Source organism: Hippocampus zosterae, chromosome 8 (assembly GCF_025434085.1).
Source record: "Hippocampus zosterae strain Florida chromosome 8, ASM2543408v3, whole genome shotgun sequence".
Lineage (NCBI taxonomy): Eukaryota > Metazoa > Chordata > Actinopteri > Syngnathiformes > Syngnathidae > Hippocampus > Hippocampus zosterae.
The window spans coordinates 15,540,808-15,564,301 of record NC_067458.1 but is presented as its reverse complement, the minus strand read 5'-3'; the positions used below and the strand labels follow the sequence as shown (position 1 = coordinate 15,564,301).

Below are 23,494 nucleotides of genomic sequence, written 5' to 3'. Positions count from 1 at the left end.
TAGATGCGAGCCATTGTTCAGTTTCATCTTAATGCTAACAATTCAAAACACCACAAATGGGCTAACAAATCGCATTGGTATGACAGTGGCATAACCTTTTATGCCACGGATATTTGAACACAGACAAAGCAACGCATGGGTAATATAATACTCCCAAGGCATATATTCTTTATCCTCTGTGATGAAAGACTAATATTACCACACCTTACTGAAGAGTTGTCATCGCCTCCATTTATATCGGTATGTCAGTAGGATACTACCCGCAGGTGGGCAGTGTCTATAATAAGTGCATCACAATGTCCATCGTATTATGGCAAAAACAGTTATGTCACAACGGTACGGTTTAATGAAGAATAATACAGAATGCATTTTTTTCTTTTTTGAATGACATTACATTGGGTTTTTTTTGTGATGCTGGAATTAACTGATGATATTCCCACAGATTTAAATCAAGAAGAATTATTTGACCTACAAGTGTTTAGAATTATAATTAAACTCCTACCTCAAAGCAGCACTGTATTTATCATGACAGTAGACGGTGGGTGATGTAGGTGTGTGCGCTGCCACTCAGACACTGAGTCACTAATGAGGGAAGGAGATAACTTGGAAGAGTTGTGTACATTTAATGATCTACGCATTCATTTGTTCCATTTTGCTGTACAAAGTTAGGAAAGCAGCGTTCAAGTGGAATCTGTCATGGCGTTTGAGTAAAGGCAGACACAGTGGGACTTTGAGAGCACGGCCCAACTGTCGCTACACCAAACCTTGACGGTGCACCCTTAACTGAGATCTTTATAAACAAAAAAAGAAAAAAAAAAGAAAATTCAAGTTATGACAGTCTTTAAAAAGATGCTGCAAAACGACGATATAGTTTCTCAAATGTTACATTTAGTTTACATCTGCAAATATAGAGACTCCTGTTGAATCTTAATGCTCGCTTCATATCACAATTATTTGGATGACGTTTGTTTCATGCTTTTCTCAGATAAACCATGCTGGACTTACAGCCCGGATGTGGTTTAATATTTTTTTTTTTGTAAGAACCTGGCATGCACTTCACATCTGCTTGTTGTCGGGTTTGGGCGTGGGGCAGGGCTAGGGCGAAGGAGATAAAAATCACATTCAGTCATGATGGCTTCTACATTCCAGTTGGATGACTTTGACACATTTTTTACTGCTAATATTCTTCACAAAACAAGCAAGAGCTGTTCTGAAATGGACTGTAGTGCGTTAGGTCAGTGGATAAAGCTCTAGAAGTGTGAGTGCAGGTTTAGAATAAGTTACATTCTGAAGTAAGTCATAAAGGGACATAACTCTCAAAATCACCGTTTTCCCCGTTCATCCTCAGAACAGGATGGAAAAGACAGTCCGGAGGACAACATTGCTTTAGTCCAAGAACATGCTGAATTAGTCCTACAGGGTCCCCAAGACGCTTTGGTTCTGAAACAGGCCACATTGTGCTGTGCCGGGGCGGGGTGAGGGAAAAGTGGAGGAGAGAGGTTTTTTGGGTGGGGTGTGATAGCCGAGGGGGAGAAGCCACTCAGGAGAGTTCAGATTTGCTGAGAGCGATGGCCAACTCCAGGTCTTCTTGTTCTTGCTGGGTGAGCCTGGCCAGACGCTCTTTCTCCTCGCGCTCGCTCTCGCGTTTTGCCCACTCGATCATGTCTTCTTCCGTTGGGTACTGACACAAAAGACACACATAGTATGTTAACAGGATTGTGACCTGTGACTGAAATGTTGGTTGATGCCACAAAAAAAATAAAAATAAATAAATGGTGCCACCACCATGATCTACAGTAGTACTCCGATTTACAGGATTAATTCATTCGTGAGTATGTGAATGGAAATGCCATTAATCTGTTATATGGCCTCCCTCCAAAAACAACAGACATTTTTATAAGGTGTTTATTAAGAAGGAAAAATACACAGTTTGCCCATTATAATTAAATCATTGCGACTACTTCTGGTGTACACGACTTGGACTCCGCAGGACTTTAATATAGTCAGGAAGACACAATCGAAGAAGACTTTCACAACTACTGACCCAAAAGTAGTTGTGACTTTCTCAAAACTGCTGAACAAGAAACCAAGAACTTATTTTGTACATTTTTTCTCACAAATCAAGTCACTCACATTTAATATTATTGTGGTGCTATACTTGTCTGTATAATATTCCATATCGACAAAAAAATAAAATAATTAGGCGTACTCACGTTGTAGTATAGGGCAGTGTAAGAACTGGCGGAAGTGGAACAAAAACGTGTCTGCCAACCAATGGTGACTGGTAATATTACCATTTAAAACTACAGTTGATCCCTGCAGATTTGCATATTCACAGATTTTTTTTCATATTTTGGATTTTTATTGTGAAAATTTCCCACATTTCTTGTTATTTTTTTTATAAGTAGTAGAATGTTCGTCACTATTTACGGAATATTTTTGAGTTTGTAAAAAATATCTATCATTAATCAAGGGGACACTCGGTGTGGTCACGGGCCTGTTGGCCATCCCTGATGTAGGTGTACCTAATCAAGTGATCATTGTGTGTATCGCATATGAGAAAGGGACAACAGTTTTCAACAGTTAAGGCATTGGAAAAAAATCCAAAACAGAAAACATGCATTATCACGGCCTGCACATGTGATGCCGATGGAGGATGAAAACAAATCATGCAAATCAACTTAAGTGAATTTTAGAGGATGATGATGAAGACGAAGAGGAGGCGTGACCACATAGCATGTGATCAGTGTACCGGTAGATTAAAGTAGGATCAAAATTGGGATGACGTTCCCTAATACCATATTCCTTACAGAGAGTACTTCATGTTGAGTTGAAGTAAGGCGTGTTTTATTGCAGTAGGCCTTACTTTGAATAGAGGCTTTTCAGGGTGGAGGAAACAATAACGTCTGGAAATGTCAGAAGGTCCAATTAACCTGTTGCCGCCCAGATTTCACAGGGACTACAAACGGGTACATTTCATTTGAACTTCTCTCAACTTTTGAATACAAATATCCAAGTGTCAGTGCTTAATGCACAAAGTGCCATTCTCTGAAAAAGAGCTGAATATTCACAACTGTTTGATCCAGGAAATCTTCCAAGGCCGTCCACTTTTATGGCTTTCTGTGACTCTTACAGTCTTCTCTGTTGCAACGTGCTCTTAGCCCGTGGCCTCTACCACTGCTTGAAGCCTCGCTTTAGCAAGATAGCGTTGCTCACTTGTTACATGTCACCTTTCGGTCTCATGTCAAAATGTGAACAGCACAATGAAGAGTTTAATACTTCTATACTGACTAATTCTTAATTAACACCTGTTGCAAATTCATCTCCTTTTCAGAGAACAGCAAGTTGTGCAAAAAGACCTTTGAACAGTTGTAACGTGCATTCTCAACCCAAATTAGGCACACCGCTATAGGTTACAGTGCATATTAGGTTAATTGGGATATTTTACTCTAAAGCTAGAAAACTACAAAATATTTCTAGCAGCTTATTAGCAGTTTAAAAAGGAGACAAAGGATTTCAAAAAAATTGTTTCTTCCCAAAAATATTTTTCCTGTTGCTATGTCATGCTATTTGTATGTTTATTTGCGTGCCCACATGCACCCCTCGATGGAAACGTGGCTGGATCAAAGGGAAGGACAGCTTCCGAGAGGTGCCTTCTGTCTGTCACCATGAAAGTGTATTCTGGGGTGAGGCGGTGATTTAAATGGATGATAATTGAGGGATGTCATTTATTACAATGGAAGATATTTACATGTCTATTTGATTTAGTGTTATAAAAGAGGCCCTAACCTCTCTATACTTCAATGCTATACACGTTTTTCCTTAAATAACAGTCGCTGCTTTAATCAAAGCCATTCGCCAATTAATAACCAGTTTCATTTAATGAGCAACACACCCCAGATAGCAACATTAAAATGTTACATAAGCATTTCCTGTATTTTGTGCTGGCGGCACAACTGATAATTCACTTTCCATTATTTCAAGTGGAGGGTGGGGGTGGCGGAGGGTTGGAAGTCAACCAGTGTCACAGAATGGATTGCGAACAACTTTAAGGGGATTCCAATGTACTCGCTTTGAACGACATAAGTTTTGTATGAAAATGAATGCATGTGGCACTGTCACGGTGCAGTTTAACACACTTAAATAAATTGGAAAGTTTGGCTGACAGTCATGTTGCAAAAGCTCATGCGGTTACATGCAGATGAAAGCACAGAAGTCAAAGAGGGCGCCCTTGATTTCACTCTTTATTTAAAGTTTTCGATATAAGGACATGGACACAGACGCACACACACATACACACACACACACACGCGCAAAAAGCACTAGCTACATAAGGAAAGGTGTGCAGGCATCATGCGGGTATGTTCATGTGATCTGCGAAGGAGTGGCATGCATCCCATATTGCATTGTTACAATAGGACCTTTTATAAAATCAATTTATTAATTTGAAGCAGTGCCATCAAAACTTTGTAAAATGCATTTCACTGCACTATTGGAAATCTGACATGTATTGTACCAGAGACTCAAGAGGAATTAAAAATTGGGGTGAAGTTGGGGTGAAGCTGTGAATTAAAATTAAGTTTGGATGAGACTTGCGATGGCGAATGAGAGCCAGTCAACTAACCTCAAATTCCTCCTCCCCGTCCATCATCCGTCCATTCACTGCCAAGCATTCGTGCGACTGACTGTCATATGTAACAAAGCGTGCAAGACGTGTAGCATTGGTCCGTGGCCTCAACACTATTAGAAGCAATGAACTACATTCGCAACCTAAATTGTAATGTTTGTTCTCATGATTCTGAATTGTTTCTCTTCCTGTGCAGTACTTGTATGTGAGATTAGTTTTTGTCCAATCAGATTTGCTGCTTGGTCAATCTAGTCTGCCTCAGGCCTTCAGAATCAGTAGTGTTGGTTAATGCAATTCAAACAACAACGCTGCTTTGAGATGCAAGTTACCTAACTTATGAGTTTTTCCCGACCCCTTCAGACATTTGCAACATTCAACTCATTTCAGAATAAACAGCAGTGTGGCAATATTTCATAAGAAAAGAAGTTCCAAAAGGTTTAATGCCACCCGCAGTTGAAGTTGCTGTCAAACTGAATTCAAAGAGAACTACCGGTACATTTGGGGATTGAAAACAAGCAAACTACGGTGCCTTGAGATAGCATTAAGCTAGCGACGGCCTAACAAATGGAAAATGCCATTGACATGTTAATGGGGAGCATCGGCAGTTTTACACAAATGGTGGAACAACACATGTAGTCAGCAGCAAATTTTAATGAGGCTTTAATGTGATCCTAATGTCTTCTCTTTTTCTAACACCAGGTTTTTGAGATATTTAAAATCTTTGTTTGTCAGCTAAGTGGCCCTCAATAACGTCATTATTTTTCTGTCCAATGACTGGTCAGTTTACTTTGATCACAACAACGCCTCTGTAGCGATCAGCACCTACTTGCACCTTGAATAATCAGCATCTCATGTGAGTATGATGCATTTAAATGTTTTAGTCAAGCTATTCGATAAATACCAACTCTGAATTGCTCCAGATGATGTACCATACGTAGTATAGGTGCGTGCTGTTATATTGCGTTGAATAATATTAATATTTATGGTTTCTATAGTTGTGTTGGTTTTAATAGGCTATTTAAGTGGGGTAAATCACCGCTGAACGCCCGGGTATATTGTGCAGTGTGTCACCACATCCTTAAATACAGGCGCGTCCAAATAAAACACGAATAATAATTAACGCATTAATCTTTATCACTCCCCCAAAAAATTCCACCACATTTATGATTAAGGAAAATCAAAGTATATGTAAGGAATGTGTCCACAGTTTCCTGAAACTTGATCGGTTTCTTGTGGCAATGGATAGAGGGATTGAGAGAAAACACCACTGTCGAAAGAAGGTGTGTGCGTGCGTGTGTGTGTGCCTACTGAGAGTCAGGTGGCGGTGAGGGAGAGGATGAGGAGGTGATGCTCACTTTGTCAAAGCTGGCAAATCGGTCGGCTTGCTGAACATGTTGACGAGGAGGGGAAGAGGGGGCGAATGGGTCGGCTGCGGGATCCTTAGCAGGCAGGGAGGAGGAGGAGAAAGAGGAGGAAAACTCTCCCGAAGTTTGCGTAGGGAAGTGGCCACGTCGGTGGAAGGAGTCTGTGGACTCGGTTCTGGAGAGGGAGGCTCTCTTACCTGCGATAACCAAGCGAGTGCGTATTTTAGATGGTCACGCAGGCATGCTAAAGCTGCTTTCCCACAAGGGCTGAATGATTTCGACATATAATTCTGACAATTTGAGGGTTTTTTTCTTCCCTTCAATATTGCAATTCAATATGGAACCGTTTATCAAGGTCCTCTTCCCATGCATTTTTTTGTACACGCACAAGCAATAAATTAATCTGAATTCCAAAAAACAATCCACTACATAGCGTTCCTCACTTCGGATTGAACTGCTTAAAAATTGCATCATCAATGACTGTACTGACCTGGAGGTGGAGGTGGCGGTCTAGTGGGCGTACCCGTTTTGGGAGGCAGGGCTGGGGGAACTTCTGTGTTGGCGGGCTGGCTGTCGACTTGGAACAGGTTCTTATTGTTGATGCCGAACTGATCGGCGCCGTTTGACTGCAACTTTCAAGCAAATGCATATGGAGAGCAACCTTAGGAGTTTGTAAATGATTCATTTTCTGGAATCGTCACACTCACTGTTCTCAGTTTCACTATGTTTTGGTTTAATTTCATGAACCAGCTGTATTTTTGGATTCATCTCGATGTGAATCTCTGTTCAACATTGGCCTGAAAGAACACTCACTCACCATTTCTTAACCCTCTTTATTTAAACCAACATTTGCTTCTAAAGCCCCCAAAAAATACAACTGGTTCATGAAGCAAATTTGAAGCTTCACTTTCCCATCACTAGTAATTTTTTTTTATTTTAACATCCATCCATTTTCTTATCCTCACGAGGGTCCTGGGCATGCTGGAGCCTATCCGAGCCGTCTTCAGGCAGTAGGCGGAAGACACCCTGGAGTGGTTGCCAGCCAATTAAAGTAAATTAATAATAAATTAAATAAATAATACATTTATTATGTGAATATATTATTTGACTTTTGTTCCTCATTTATTTTTTGGTTGTTCATCCGAGTTTTATTTAAAGTTTTGAAACCAAAGTATAATCATGTTTATTAATCGTGATTTCAAGACCAATCAAAACAATAATGATTATTCGTTTTTCCGTATTTGCTGAACGCTGTGGTGTAATTTACAGGCAGAAGAGTGGTAAAAACATCGTGGCTGGCTGCTTGTGTACAATAAAAGAGACATAATGCGAAGTCATAGACAACAACAGTGTATCCACATACTACTGGACATCAACTACTGTAAATTTTCTCCCCCAAATTTTGAGGCCCAATCACGTTGCTGAAAATAAATATTACCTTTGTCAGGGCACTGAAGTCAGCAAAGCCCCCTCCAAATGATTCATTCCCAAACACAGCAGCAAACGGATCTTTAAACAAAGAGCACAATAAACATTTGTAACATATTAGGTGTTTGGTATGCCCACGAGATAACAGCATAGAAAAAGTCCTACCCGGGTCCGAGTTGGCGCTCACTGTGGTACCACCTGGAGCGAAAGGGTCATTGGCTGCTGCGGGGTCCTTCTAAGAAAAATAAATGTTAAATTAATCTAACATGAGTTTGTGTCTTTTAATATATTACAGTGGACTCACCAATGCCAGACCAGCGCTAGGCGGAGAGGTGCTAAATGGATCTTTGCCTGTGTATTGAGAACCAAATGGATCTGAATCACCAGTGGCGTTAATCGAGTGAGGGAACGGGTCTGATTGAGCTATGTCTTTGCCCGCAGAGCTGAAGGGATCTGCGGCTGGTGCGCCTGGATTCGTAGGCTGGGAGGTGAAAAGGTCTGGTTCTGTCGCCGTTGCTGAGGCAGGATCGTTGCGCTTGGCCACAAAGAGGTCTGGCTCTGGCGCATCAGCGGTGTTCCCAAATGGGTCCGTGGAGCCACAAAAAGGGTCGTCTGAGGAAAGATGGCTGCTGGCGGTTTGCGTGAAGAAATTGTCCGTCGCAAAAGGGTCTGACCCTATGAAAGGATCTCCCCCAAATGGATCTGGGGGTGGGGGGGGGGGAACAAAACAAAACATAACATTCTCTGGAATAGGATGCAAGTTAATGATGGATTTTTTTTTAAAGACAATTGAATTTTTTGGGAGAACTAAAGCAGCAATCCCAGAAGGGGGAAAAATTCGAAAGAGCAAAACATGTTTTGATTAACGTCTTTGTTATTTGCATTTTATTTATATTGAAGCACCCAGGATCCTTGAAAATTACCCGCATATAGGCAAGAGCATAGTAACTAGCACAAAATCAATCCGTTTATTTTCTACAGCGCTTGTCATCAGTATCAGTCTTTATGCTAGTTTGACGGTTAAGAATGTTAAAATGCTGCCGGTACAGTTTATGAAGAATTTATGATGGCCACAGGAACGACTGAATTCACTTCACATCATTTCTTACAGAACCATCGACATGGAAGAGAACGTGTTAAACTTCGGAGATTCCAATGCATTTGGAATCTTTCTATAACTTACCAGCAGTGTCCACTTTTCCAAAGAGGTCATCTTTAAATGGATCATCTATCAAATAAATGTGACATTTTCAAAGCTGCGGCATTAGAAGATAACAAACGACACATGGCATAGATCTGATGGGGCTCACGTTCTGTAAATGGATCTGCGTGGAAGAAATCCATCTCGGGCAGAGATGGCTGGCTGGTTTGGGCCGGCGTAGCGCGTGTAGGAAGCGCTTGAGCTGGTAATAAGGATGGAATGACTTCTGATGAGGCTGCAGCTTCCTGTTTAACCTCCGGGTCTGGTGATGACACCTGTTGAAAAGTGTTGGCTTTGAGTCACTTTGGACAAATTCAAGATTCACAACTTGAAAATTGTGATAACCAAAATGGTACAGCATCACACTTCGTTCCCTTCCTGTTAAGTTGTCTTTCGTTCCTAGATAACTTTAATGAATCAAGGGCGCCTTCTGCTGGCTAAAAATACATTTGACTTCAACCGCTTTCAAGCGCTCGCAAGACTTCACAGGACACAATACATTACAGCCGATGCTGGGATAGGATTGGAAAAAAAAATATCTGTGCATTAGCGGACTTGCGCATACTGAAGTGTATGCGGAGGTACACTGTATTTTGTATTTTATTAATTCATGGGTTAGTGTCATCAAATTCCACAGGTGTGATGCAATGTCAAACAATTAATACCCTATAACTTTGATTCTCTCCTCTTTCATCTCAAACTGCTTCAAACAACAAAGCGTGTGGTGGAAAAGTGGTTAGAAGTGCATGACTGTCCGTGTTTTATGTTATGTGTTGTGTTTATTATTTTACTTTATGTTAACTGTTTTGTTAAGCGCTTTGTTACAGCTGCTGCTGTTGTGAAAGTGCTATATAAATCAGCATGTATTGTATTGCCTTGTATTGTATGTATAAATCAATTCATCATCATTATTATTGAATGGGGCGGCCCGGTAGTCCAGTGGTTAGCACGTCGGCTTCACAGTGCAGAGGTACCGGGTTCGATTCCGGCTCCGGCCTCCCTGTGTGGAGTTTGCATGTTCTCCCAGGGCCTGCGTGGGTTTTCTCCGGGTGCTCCGGTTTCCTCCCACATTCCAAAAACATGCGTGGCAGGCTGATTGAACACTCTAAATTGTCCCTAGGTGTGAGTATGAGCGTGGATGGTTGTTCGTCTCTGCGATTGGCTGGCAACCGGTTCAGGGTGTTCCCCCCCCCGCCTACTGCCCGAAGATGTCTGGGTTGGGCTGCAGCACCCCCCGCGACCCTTGTGAGGATTAAGCGGATCGGAAAATGAATGAATGAATATTATTGAATGAGAAGCCTTGACCTTAGGTGGGGTTGTTTTAGGTGACGCCACAGCATCATCTTGGGCTTCCGAGGACACATCAGGTGAAGAGTTATTGTGTTCCTGGAGAAGTCACAGAGGAAGGTGTGTTATGTCAACATTCAGACTGTTCTATTATCCTTATTGTTACCCACATTCACAGTTTTCTCCTGTGGCTTGGGACGCGTCGACATAATTGTGTACTTGTCAGAGGAGGCCAAGATAGTATAGAGGTCATCCAAAGCATCAGGCTTCGGTTTTTCCTCTTCTGGAGTCTCGGGGCGCTCTTCTTCCTTCTCCTCCTTCAATCCTTTCTCTGAGAGTTCTTTTTGGAGGTGTGAGGGAGCAGCTGGTTCATCTTCCGCTTGCTCTTTAGCTTGGTCCTCCTGGAAGGGGTCCCTGTGGTAGAGCTCTGGCGTGGGCCCTGTCGACCCGTTGACCATGACAGGAGAGTCGTCTTCCAAAGCTCTCTTCCAGCTTAGCTGGGCTGCCATCGACCTCTCCTCCACCTGAAGGTCATTCATTCTGTGTTGGACCTGAACAGCAGTGCGGATAGAACGTTAAAAGTGAAGCGCAGAACGGCTAAAGCGACACAGGTTGGGACGTTTTAATCTGACATGAGCAACTTGTGTGAAGGAGTCGCGCACAGACTCCTGCAGAGGTGTGAGTTGCTCCTGTGCGGCTTGCACTTTGTCCTGCAGTTTCCTGCTCTCCTCCTGCAGAGCTAGAAGCTCCTCTCGAGCCTGGACCAGGTCCTCCTCGTACTGACATATCCTTTGCTCCTGCTCCTCGTGCTCTGACTGCAGCGATGTTATCTGACAGAGAGTAAATTTGGGTCAATGATTAAAGACAAAAGATAAATCTGTTTGCTTCCGTGAAGGATGACAGAAATTAGAGAATAATTACTATAGAGAGGCTGAAAACAGAGGATACGAAAAATTAATTAACTGAACAATTACTCGGTTTGAAAAATTTGCACAGAAATAAAATATCCCGCTCCCATCGACCTTTGAAAAAACTGTTACTGCAGGCTAACAATTTTTTAAATATTTGTATTTTTATTATTGGGTGAGATAAAATACACTTCTTGCATTGTTTGGTTTTTGTTGCTGGATTAACAATGGCCATTTTTAATACAACATACAGGCACATCTCAATAATATATTATAACATATTCAATTTGGTAGCTCAATGAAAAAGCTGAACTTATTATACATATAAATTAAATATGTGAAAATAACTGATTTGTCAAAGTGAATTCTGTTTGTTATATTAACATTTGTTGGGATGGTGAAGTTTGAGACTGTAATCAGAAAATGTGTCATCAGTCATGAAATATTTCACTCTGTGTGTAGTGAAACCTTACAGTCATTAAAAGTACAATGACTTTCACATTTTGAATAAACCGCTGAAATATAGTGAGTTTTTCAAGATATTCAAATTTCTGGAGATGTCCCTTTAATGATTAATGATAAATTAAAGGCCAAATCGACAATCAAATAAATGTACTCCTACCTTTGATTACAATATATAATTAAAATATGCTCATAACATGTATACGCCAACAACAAGTGTTTGTAATAATCTTTTGTAACCTGCTGGTTTTCAAGGAGGTGACAAAAGCCTTCTTTCAAACCCACCAGTTGGCTCTCTTGGCTGGTCTGCTGGCGAATGTGGGCCAGCTGCTCCTCCAGTGAGCCTTTCTGTTGGTCCAGCTCCTCCAAAGCCTCCTGGACCTTCTGACGCTGAGTCTGAAGCTTCTGTAGCGCCTCACTTTCTCTTGCCACCTCACCCTGCAAGTCCTGTGGAAATCATGGTGCTGTCATTATGGAACTAAATCGGCAACTCAAACTTGGGAAAAGTTTTTTTTTTTTTTAAAGCTGTTTAAGGGAACAAATGTAAAATATGGTGGACTTGTTACACATAACCAGATTTCGTGCACAGTATGTAACCATAATGCTAGTAATTCTGCATTCCCCTGCCTTGCTACCAGCAAAATATCATGGCTTAAGAGAATGCAAACCGCTCATATATTGACAGTTAAACTTCACTTGACACTTGTGACTCATCTGCAGAGCGGAAATAGCAACTGGGGTATTCACAGGAACGTTCACAAATTTTCATGATACAAATCTAGTAGAAATCAAGATGTTAACCCTTACACTGCAGCTGAACTCATGGGTGTGTGTGTGTGTGGGGGGGGGGGGGTTGACAGAAAAAAACTAATTATACAAAGCTGAAATAGACAGTTTTACAGATTCGACATAATTTTACAGGTCTGAAATGAATTGTTGCATCGTAACTCTGTTTTATGTCCTTGAATGAGCATAAAAATGGCAACAGCTTCTCATTCATAAATCATCTGAACAAAAATAAGGTATTTTCAATCCCAGTGAAGAGAATACAAATATGGAACTGGATTTACACACCGAGTAACTCCAACTGTTTACATCATCTCAGTAACTGTTCATGTAAATATCATTATGAAGGGCAATGGTTACAAAAGTCAAAAGCCCCATATGCTGAGCTAATTTTTAACTAGGCTTTTCTTTTTTATTTTAGATCTGGCTTTGGCATGAGCACAAAAACAGTGAATATGTGAGGTTTTCTTTTTTTAATAGCAAAAGCGAGGATAGGTTCCGCCAAAACAGCGAATATGCAGGGTTTCGCAGACACGTTTTCAGAAATGAGAATTTCAGTTAACATCCAAATGTAGCTTCACTGGAAAGAAATGACCATGAGGTGAAAGTTATTTGGGAGTGTGTACAGGTATCAGGTCAATAATGACTGTGTAGAAATAGATACAGTGCAGTGAAAAAGCCAAGCAAGCAATCCAAGTTCCACGTCAATACAAGAGTCCCTTGAGAAGACTCCCACATTTTTCACTGACAGACAACTGACAGACTGGCCCTTTAAGGCACTATCGCCCAAAATAGGGCTCCATCTGAGGCGTGAAACATTCCGACACACCCACACAAGGACACCAGCCTCTTCGACTCTGTTGTTGTTCATCAAACATCTGAGGTAGCTAGTGCTATTTCAGTATTTCTTATTTCAACAAAAGCAGTCACGTTAAATATTGACTGTCCTGCCTAGAATTCTATCCTAAAAAGGCACGTGGCAAAAACAAGTATTGCATGTTCCAACAATCGCGATGTCAAAACCAACATTTAAAACTAAACAGTTGGTCAATAAATCGGTCTTACCTGGACCTCGTTGCTGCGCTCACTGATGGCTGCCTCTTTCTCCTTGATCTCGTCTTCCACCGTGGCTTTCTCCCTGCGGTCCCAGCACAACAGATAGGAACATTGAGCAAATGAGGACAAAGAAGGTATGATTCCAAGACTGCAACGCCACAGCCAACTCTCAGTTTGGTGTTCAGCCGCAACCCCCTGCTCTTCCTGGACAACCATGACCTTTGATTTGAATGGAAATGAGAATCAAATAAGGACAAGGCTCGGACGCCACGATGAAGCGGAGAAAGCGAGCTTGCGCTTGATCTGTCAAGTATGTGGGAGATGAGAGGCGAGAAGCGGAAGAATGGCATGAGGGAGGGGAGTGGAAGGACCAACCTACATCCTACTCTTTTCGCCTCAAAATCTGTAACGGAGTTTTATTAAGGCAATTCTAAGTGCATTTTATTTTAATAGCTTGTGGCAAAAGTTGGTAAATTAGGCATTATGTACTGCACAATTTCATAAGACCCAATATAAGAGCGACATCGAGAATTGATTGAGAGGTATTCATTCAACAACACATTTACAATCTGAACAAAGACAACCTTACATCATCTGCACGTCCATTAAACTTGCATCTGAGCATGTTTGTTTGTATATGCAGACAGGACATCATGCAACGCTGCCTATAAATGATTTCATCTTCTGTCATCTGACTCACCATAAGATGTCTGGAATGCTTGACTTTAGTCCCGGAAAGTGAGATTCGTTTTTCATAAAACAAAGTTAGGACAGTGTCGACGTTTATCCTCAGACTGGCAGCTGTTTCTGTTATTTTGATATTGAACTTAATGCAGCTTCAATCAAATGAGTATTAATATCTTGGTAAAGACATTATTATCATCATTATAATTTGTTTTTGTAGATCCCATTCGTCTTTCATTTGTGGAGTATATATCAGTGTCTCTCACATGAGAACAGTTTTCACCAGTAGACCTACAGTACATATCCATCCTCTTCATTGCACTGCTGCAGGAAGTTACTTAAGTGCGTCCTCTTCTTGAGTGTAAGTGAGGGAGGCTCCTTCCCCGCATACTCATGAAAAGTAATTTATTGAAATTGATCAGCTGGAAGCTACTAAGAAAAGCACACACCTCTTCCTATTCATGATTACAATATAGTTGGTCCAGCTTTCCACACGGGGGTATGAAGGCAGTGTGGTGAAGACAGACGTGGAAGTAGCAAAGTCCTTTGAATATTGTATCTTGAATTTGTAGCAATCAAGTGGTGGGGACCAAAGAGGCGGAAGCCTCTGCTTACTTCATTAGTAAATCATTCTTGTCAGTTCAGAGTGTGTGGGTCAATTCATGGAAAACACTGCACTCTGGTGGTCAGAGCAGATCATGCAATCATAGAAACAAACGTACTACACTTGAGGCGCCATATTTCCATCTTGAAAAATAAACAGTATGACATGATGATTACCGAACAACTTAGGACTGAAATGTTTGAATAGCATCGCTCGCATGACTTTTACTATCATACAAATCGTACCTTTGTAGTTCGACAATTTCGTTGCTGAGAGAGTCCAGCTCCTTGATGGCAGAGAAGTCAGCTGCCAGGTTGGCCAAATTGTTCTGGAGCAAAAGAAGCACAGAGATGAGTTAATTGGAGGCAAGGAGCCAGCAGATGTGAACATGGATCTGAATATTACGTAGCAACGAGCAAGTTACATAACGGCACAAAAACACAAAATGAACAACAACTACACTGATGAGGTCACTGGTGAAGAAAAGTTGCACATGATAAAAACACGAATGTATGCAGTGGTCCTGTAATGGGCATCTAACCAGATGTGTGGCTAAAAAAACAATAGGAACAGAAAATTCAATTGGTGCACTAAATGTATATTGACTAATAACGGTGAAAAAGAAAGTGAGGTGACTAATACGGAGGAATGAAATGAACAGCGTAAACTCACTCGGGGAGGCGGTTCCATCCGCATAAGAAGGGGGCAGAGTAAAAATGTGAAGTGCAGAAAGAGAGGGACAAAAAAACTGTTGCAATGACCGCAAAGGAAAAACAAGCCAAAAATAAGTTTAAGCAAAGCAGGAGAAATAGTGAAGAATGTACCCTTTTAGAAAAAGTATCCAAGTAGGAACATCACTAAGCAGCACAAACAGGCACTCAGTTCTGACTCTCAAATGTTAAAAATGGCATTCTGTAATTCGGTCAACAAAGGCAGATCTTTTTTTTTTTGGTCAAACAACTGCAAGCTAAACTAGTTTGTTGATAGGTGATCACAATTGACCATTTTGTGGTCAAAAATGGGTGGGAGGGCTTTTAATTGATTGGTGAAATCACTGTTGAAGGCCCATATTGGAAAACCGGATTCGCATAGTCGCAGATTTTTTTTTCTTTTCAATGAAAAGAAAAAAGAAAAATCCAACAACAACATTTAATGGCCGTCAATCACATGCGGACTTTTGCTATTCACGGACCGACCCGATCTCCATCTCCAAACAGCAGGACTAAACTGTATGCTATTACATGAATGGAAACCAAAGAATTGTGAAGTGAAATAGGCAAATCACACCTGTTTGATGTTAAGTCTGTCAGAGGGAGGGATCATCTCCGGGGAAAGGCTCTGCGGAGGCTCTAGACCCCTTGTCAACTTCTGATTGATCAGATGTAATGCCAGGGCGAACTGCTCTCGAGTCAGTTTTCCAATATCGCCAATGTCACAAAGCTCCCTGAGGGAAGGACGGCACGCAGGTTACACAACAGACTAACGATCAACGCCCAAGGCCACGGCAGATCACAATTGTGTTCGACGATTAGAAAGTAATTAGGGAAAACCTATAAGCCCGGACCTCGACAGACAACAGTGTCAGTTTTCCGTCCAGGGACATTTTATTTCCCTTAAAAAAATACAATACAATACAATACATGCTGATTTATATAGCGCTTTCACAACAGCGGCAGCTGTAACAAAGCGCTATGAAGGGGCATGGCCTGCTCAGCTTTAAATTGATCACGAGCCCTGTAAACATGCGGTGTGTTAATGTAGATGTTTTTTTTCTAAAGTTGGTGAAATAAAATATATTCATTCATTTAAATTATGTATTCATTTATCTAAAAAAATCAATTTGTAACACGAAGATCTATTAAGTTATTTTATTGGATTTTGCACCATCTGAGGTTTTTAACTTCATCTGCGAATGAGGGAAAATTCTTGTAGTGGACCAACGTGCAGGCGCCACACGTTCCCTTGAGCATTAACGTTTGCCCGCCCTTGGTCTACACTAACACTTAAACTTACTTAAAATATGCTTCTCTATGTTAACTCTTCTTAACTCATTCATTCCCAAAGAGACACATTTAGGTCTTTTCAGACTTCACACATTCAATCCCATGTTTTTCATTTTTCCTAGCCCCCCCACCCCCCGCCCACTCCCCAAGACTGAAAGTCTTTTTTTTTTTTTAAACGGGTCTGAAAATGGCTGGTACTGAATTAAGAGTGGTTGCTACTATACAATTTTTAGGAGCAATCGAGTTCACAACAGGCGAGGATCCAAATTGAAAATGAAACAAGTTATTAGTTTCTTACCAGATACGTGCCAGGGTAGCAGAAGGCAGCCCCGTTTTGAGAAAAATATCTCTGACTTCGGCTCCAGACACCAGGCCATCCATGTCTCCGTCTGTCTTGCTGAAGAGTTCGTCATATTTGGCTTTGTCCGCCGGCGACACCACCCACTAAGCAGATGCCAAAAAGTGCATTCAAGGAAAACGGCAACTCAAATGATACAAGCCAGAGTCCAACTATCTCATGCATGCTCAAACCGTAACATCATTTACCTTCACATTCCCTTTGGTCTTGCTCTTTTGAAAAACACACTGCGCTATCCAGTTTGAAATCATTTTAAAGCGCTTGACACAAAATTAAGCTGTAAGCTGTAATCGGCAGGATGGACCGGTAGCGTACTCACAGGGGCGGCTGCTGGCGTCGGGGCAGGAGCTGGGGTGGGTTTAGGGGGGTGGGGCATGGCCTTAGAGCCAGCATGGGAGGCGCGACTGTCTTTGATGGAGGGGGGCGAGGGTAACAAGGGCATCACGGGAGGCACCGAGGGTTTTTTTCTTTTGGAGGGTGGAACCAGGGGAGGCGGGAGAGACATGGGAACAGTTTCTCCTTCCAGGGCTCTGTACACCAGATACATGGCCTGACCGGGCAGGTTGATAAAATGCATAAAATATGGTGAGAATTATTGTTTCAACGTTTGAAGTTATCACACTTGCAGTAAAATAGTCTACAGATGTGGATTTTCACAACCTGTAAGCCGTTGAAAAAAAATCTCATATTCAAGATAACGGAACGGAACGACTTTAAATAGTGGTACAGACAAACTATAAACAGATGATTGAAAAATGCCGCACACAATCATGCCGTTTTAATTAGCAGCGTTTCTTCGACTGTATTTGAAAATAGACTCGCTGAACTGCTTTTCAACATTCCGCAGTAATGACAATACTGAACAACATTAAAGTTCTCAGTGTGAGATAATTTGACGCAACCGCCACTGGACTTAAGCGACGAGCCCTCCCGCAGTGTCCATAAAAACACAGCATTATTACCTTAACAGTTATTTGAACTGCTCGAATTGGATGTCTGATTGTATATCGACCAGATTCACAGTAGTGTTTGTTATCCTCACTTCTTACCACAAAGAATTCCTCTTTGTCCAACATGCCGTCTCTGTCGATGTCACTGAGCTCCCACACCTTCAAAACAAAAATCATAAACATCATTACAAACTTGTGTAGAATGTAAACTGAGACATTCATTTAGTCACGTCCTCAAAAATATCACGCCACCCTCAACTCAAGTCATAAGAACACAACTTATTTTACTTGCTTTAGCATAGTGGTGCATTTGCTGATGTTGATGACGCGTAAGACTCATCAAATTATTACAAGTAAATTGGAAAACTCGCTCAATTTCCAAAAGCGCATTTCCCAAGTGGAATTCCTTGCTTTACAATAAATTAAAACAGCGCGGCAAGTAGCTCATACCCGGCCCAAAATGTCGACTGGCAGTTTGGAGTTGAGCAGGACAGGCTTGACTTTGTCTCCTGTCAGCATCCCTCCGACCGGACCAAGGCTGTCAAAGATGGAGTCAAACTTCAATTTCTCTTCAGGCTGAAAGAACAACAACATGGAGATAAATTAATTTTACATACAAATTGTATGTTTTGAGTATTATACATGAAGTATAGTGGTGACATTTTGCAGCCGTTTCTTTTCTTGATAAGGAATTATAGCGAATACCTTGACGACCCAAGCAAGATCAGTGGTTAAGGCCCCGGCTAACAGCGGGCTGCTTGTGTCCTGCTGGGAACAAATACAACTAGCTTCATTATTTCATGTACGAAGAATAATAATGACTTCAAAATTGAATGTAGGCACATGTATCCGGATCAGTGATTTGTGACGCAGCCGACTTACAAATTTGGGGGGTGGAACAGCCACATTAAGGCTCTTGAGTGCCACCTCCAGGCCATTTTGAGCACAAGCCACCAGGCGTAGCGCGATGAAAAATTGCTGTGGAGATAACATCAAATTACAGTCAATCATTTTGTCAAAAAACAAAAACAAATGCATACATTCTAATAGCTCTCTACCTGTTTGTTGAGAGAACCCTTCCGTTCCGAGTCAGACAGATCCCAAATCTGTGGAGGGCATTTATTATTCACCAACAACGCACAGGTAGGCAAAGAGCACCATTTAACAGGTCGGGTTCAGGGTTGGCTTACCTTGCCCAGAACCACATCTGCCAGGCCCGACCGCTTCAGGAACAGAGCTGCGTCAGCTGCTGCCACTCTCCCGCTGCCTCTGGGATCCACCTGCAGGAAGCCACGCAAAGCCAAAGATATAATCCATTAGAGATAAATCATAGTTGTAACATTCTGCATGTGCCAAATTGTTTTGTTCCACAACAGTCACCAAAAAGCGAATGCAGTTGTTTAAAAAAAACAAAAACGTTGAGAATGTGGGAGCCTCAGGCATTTAAAACAAGACTGAAAAATAAAACTAAAGCTCCATTCTCAGTAGTAGAACAGCATCAGTAAGTAGCCATTCATGATGGCCACAGCCCGCCCACTGTCATAGTGGGCAGAGGGCTGCATACTTATTTCAGTCTGACTTGCTGTACAGGAAGTAAGAAGTGAAACATGATTCTATTATATGAAGCTAACGTACTTCAGCATCATGCTCCCACCAGCCACAACATTAGGTCCAGAATATGCGCACAATCGAATGAGCTCAATACTAGAGCTGTGCAAAAATTATTCAAAGCCTTTTATTGTGGTTGTACTACATAATGAGAGTTGCTTCCAGGTGTGATGTTTTCAGCAACTGCAATAACATGAATGTTGTTAAATGAATAACTCCATTAGATTGCGCAGGTGAACCTAATGAAGTCTCAGTTGAGTCTATAACATTTGATAATCCCAATTCAATTTATAGATTGTAGATGGGTGATTTTTATTTTGTGCTCTTCATAAAACAGGACTTTGACACTGATAATGTATGCTCATACCTGCCGATAGTATTTGTCGTAAATGGGATTTCCACTGGAGAGCTGTTGAGGAAGAACAACAAACATTTATTGAAGGACTGCATTGATGGACACCCATTTTAAAATCTCTTGCAAAAAAAAAAAAAAAAACAAAACAAGCATTCCTTTAAAACAATCAGACATTTAAAGTGTAGGGTAAAAACAGAACAGGCCGAGTGTCACCCTCTTGAACGACATGTTCTTTACCGCAATTACTTCATGAATTAATTTGTAACTATTGTAGGCATCAAGGGGTCAATCCAACGAGATATTTGGATTTTTGAAGAAACAAAAGGCTCTGCTAGACTTGTTTTGTGAAGAATGAAGACATTCTCGTCAATGCATGCACTTTTAAAAGGCTACGGTTGAGGAAGTCACAGCGAAAGAGTAAGTTGGTGATGCGGCATGTCTTCCGCCGCCACTGCCCCCAGGCTAAGGGTAAGAACTTTATATATTAATAGATAAATTGATGTTTAAAAGGTGTCGTTTCCTTATTACCTAACAACAGCATAATGGATCAATGATTTGCAAGAACGCAAAATAACACAACTGAGGATATACTGTAGGGAGTGAAGTCCGCTGTACAAATGTCATATCCTCCCAAAACTAGTCACTTTCCTCTTTTTCATGGCTGACCATCCACAGCTGGGGCAAAGAGGAAGTCGGCACTTCCTTCTTCATATACCTAATGTGTTGATGTTCTCTTAAGAGGAGCAGGTGCAGCGAAGAACAACACAGCGGCTTGCGTAATGAGCGCCTTACACAACTTGCCAAAAATCACTCCAGTAAGGCAAAGATCTTCTGGATCTCTCAGTGGCGTATGGTTGACCACTTAACATTTAACGTTAGCAACTCTCAATTGACAGCCGAATAACTGGGCACACACACTTCACTATGGCCAAGCCTGTTTTTTTCACACAATAGTGTGCCTGGAACTAATTGTGGCTGCAAACAGAGTCATCATTGTACGAGTTTGTCCACTTGATCTTGACTGAGCTGTCAATTATGTCGACACCTCCAGAATACTTCACATGACATCGTCATTTTGAGCTGAACAGTTTTGAAAAATAATAATTTTGTGCAACGCGACCACTGTCTGAACGGACAGGCTACATAGAGCCAACCTATATCTCATCAAAAATATTTCCTCCAAGGGAGCTTGGGAGGTTGATGGACAATTGTCTGTGAATCTGCAATGTTGTTTTGAGTTTACATTTGATTTGAACTTAATCCCACTTGAAACATGAAGCATACAGTGAACATTTGTGGCGATAGCGGTAATTCAGCCACACAAATGGTTCATTTATTATGCGTGGCAATAAAGTGAAGTCATCTTGAGTAGACGTCTCCTAGAGATGATGACATTGAAAAGCCTCAATTCCCCAAAATATTTCTGGCTCCTCCCGCATCGCTCCTCTGTAGATATGAGATGATGAAAAGATACGGCCCTTCAAGTTGGACCAATTTTAGTTGTGTTGGGAGTGACGCGGTTTCTTCTTCTGCGCATCAGGGTCACTTTAGGGATACTATGTAATGTGAATGATTACACACAAAAAACAAATAAATAACATAGATCTGAATCGGATTTCAATTAAAAAAAATACTAATTGAGCATTACGTTTTTGAGTGATATGCTTTGGACGGCACGTAAAACTCATCTGAAATTGTGAATGAAAATATAACATATTGTTCATGTATTTTCAGAGACTATTAAAAAACAATAGAAGTGCTTGACTTGCATAAAACGGGCCATGACTTTGCAACTATAGGAAAATGTGGGACACAAGGTGACAAAAATTGAGAATCACCAGTCGTGTAAAACCGTTGGTTTAATTCACCGCAATTAACTGGATTAACCTGCAAAAAAAATGTTCCTCAATTTTAGAAAGCTGCACATCAAATGAAGTAAAAAATAAAGGCCGCCAACCAAAATGAAGCACGGGTTTTTAATTTCCCAAACTGCATCTCTATTCAAAAAATGCATTTTACTACTTTCCACTGTCAATTTGAATACGATTAACTGTTCAGCCCTAACTTTTAACATACTTGGTCTGTAAAGGTGATTCTGATCATTGTAGTTTATAATATTTCTTGGGAAATAACTGATCATGCATCTTGTTATTTTGTATTTTGTTTTAAATCAAATTTCTCACCAGTTACTGTGCAGTGGACACACAGTCAGTTTGTTTGCTAGCTACCCAGACGACAACATTGTCCGAGCTGTCGCAGCAATGAACCCACTCAAGTGGCATGCACTCGGCTCCTTTGTGTTGTTAGAGGCAACAGCGGCTCAGGTAGCACCTCGTGGTGACACCCGCAACAAGACTTTTTGACAGCTCAGGAGCTTGGTCGCCAAAGCCCACTCAAATGTCACAAGGGTGGCGTTTACTCCTAATCGCAACGATAAACGATGGTGTGCTAAGAGAGGCTCGAAAGTGGAGCTCCAACAATTATCTACCCACGTTGTCGTCTTTGCACTTCCATAACGCAAGCAGACTTAATTGTCCAGAAAATGACAGACCAAAACAGCCCCCAGCACTGCCACACATGTCACGTTCACGCCACTTCAAGCACCAGTCAATAAATACGCAGTGAAAACAAGGCCCTGGTGTGTCGCAACGGGCACTTTCAAACACAATTAAAAGGGAAGCTTCTCAAGAAGACGCCGGTTTTCGCAAATGTCATAAAGCGGATCCAAAACACTGCATGCAAACTAGCTGGGAGCTAGCAAGCTAGCTAGCTCGCCTCGCCCTTACGTCCCTGAAGAGATTAGGCACAAACTTTTCCCAGTCACAAGCAAAGCACTGTAACCCCCCCCCCCCCTCGAAAAAAAGAGCAAAAGAATCGAAGCGGGACCGCGATTTAGAGAGCCCGAGTCCTCTGCAGATACCGAAGGGTTTCCGAGCGGAGAAGACGGCAGACACGAAGCGCTGGCTGCCGTCGCAAGTAGAGTTCGGACGAGAGTGTTACCTGGGTTAGAGTCAGAGAGGCGGCCATCGTCTTTCTGCTTCCCACTGCTGCCTTCACGCAGCGCTGCTGCCCTCTCAGGCTCGCTTACACGCGGGCCGTTCGAAATCCTGGAAGTGGACTTCCATCTACGACTGGAATTGTTAGACGTGTCATCGCTCTTTCGGGTTTTGACTTTATGTTGCTTTGACTCATACACTTCCATCCTAAAATTCACCAGCATTATGTCAACTTAAAGTAGGCATTGTAAATACAGGATTTCGAGTGCTCCTTAAAATTTTTTATCCTTTAAAAATGCAAGTACTGTATCTTATTTGGTTAAACTTAGGTGTGTAGACTTTGCATCCACTGTAGGTGAGACCTGCGGTTGACTGCGAACATTCCAGTCAGCTGTTCAATTTTCTCCTGGTCCATTTTATTTCCTTTGGTTTTCCCATGGGATTTTATAGAGTACTAGCTGGTTCGCCGCTCTCCGGGCGGCTCATCAGCTAGTTCCTGCGGAAGGCTGGTAAGGTGGGCCTTCGGCCCACAAAAGTGTTGTTGCTTGGTTCAACTTTTTGTTCATCTTCATTGCTTATCGCGAAAATAAAGAGATGTTTAGCTCTACTAAATAACTAACAATTTCATTGCAATGCTTGTGGGTAGACAACATTTTTTCGCCAAGATGCCCGCGCGATCGTAGTGAGCCACTGCCTGAGCGGCGCAGTGGCGGCGCGGTGAAGTAGGTACGTTTTGAAAAGGGACAGACGGAAGGACAGACCGCGTGCGGGACGACGTGCAATATATATATAAAATATATAGAACATTTGCAAAGGT

General features: G+C 41.7%; 1 protein-coding gene across 6 annotated transcripts; it reads right to left on the bottom strand.

Annotated features, from left to right (window-relative positions):
• Window positions 1–599: 599 nt before the first annotated feature.
• Window positions 600–22,793, bottom strand: eps15 (epidermal growth factor receptor pathway substrate 15). Of its 6 annotated transcripts, none has more exons than XM_052072808.1 (25): window positions 22,682–22,792; window positions 19,694–19,735; window positions 18,909–18,998; window positions 18,777–18,824; window positions 18,601–18,696; window positions 18,424–18,486; window positions 18,169–18,294; window positions 17,818–17,877; window positions 17,088–17,318; window positions 16,709–16,854; window positions 15,695–15,851; window positions 14,653–14,735; window positions 13,129–13,201; window positions 11,563–11,724; window positions 10,540–10,737; window positions 10,078–10,458; window positions 9,926–10,006; window positions 8,730–8,895; window positions 8,603–8,647; window positions 7,724–8,121; window positions 7,585–7,654; window positions 7,430–7,500; window positions 6,482–6,623; window positions 5,936–6,188; window positions 600–1,681 (listed from the first exon to the last, which is right to left on the bottom strand). In XM_052072808.1, the coding sequence occupies exons 1-25, from the start codon at window positions 22,706–22,708 to the stop codon at window positions 1,660–1,662; spliced, it is 3,231 nt and encodes a 1,076-aa protein (XP_051928768.1). In that variant the 5' UTR covers window positions 22,709–22,792; the 3' UTR covers window positions 600–1,659. The 6 variants fall into 6 exon arrangements, with proteins under 6 accessions (XP_051928768.1, XP_051928765.1, XP_051928767.1 ...); XM_052072805.1 differs by having other exon boundaries at window positions 5,983–6,188; window positions 22,682–22,791; XM_052072807.1 differs by having other exon boundaries at window positions 5,983–6,188; window positions 7,585–7,651; window positions 22,682–22,791.
• Window positions 22,794–23,494: the final 701 nt, after the last annotated feature.

Excerpts from the sequence above, each read along its gene's own strand:
- eps15 (XM_052072805.1), bottom strand. The coding sequence starts at position 22,708 with ATGGCCGCCTCTCTGACTCTAACCCAG. Across the intron at positions 18,999-19,693 it reads ACGACAAATACTATCGGCAG|GTGGATCCCAGAGGCAGCGG; the intron begins GTATGAGCATAC and ends GGCTTCCTGCAG. Across the intron at positions 11,725-13,128 it reads AGCGCAGCAACGAGGTCCAG|GACTTGCAGGGTGAGGTGGC; the intron begins GTAAGACCGATT and ends TGATTTCCACAG.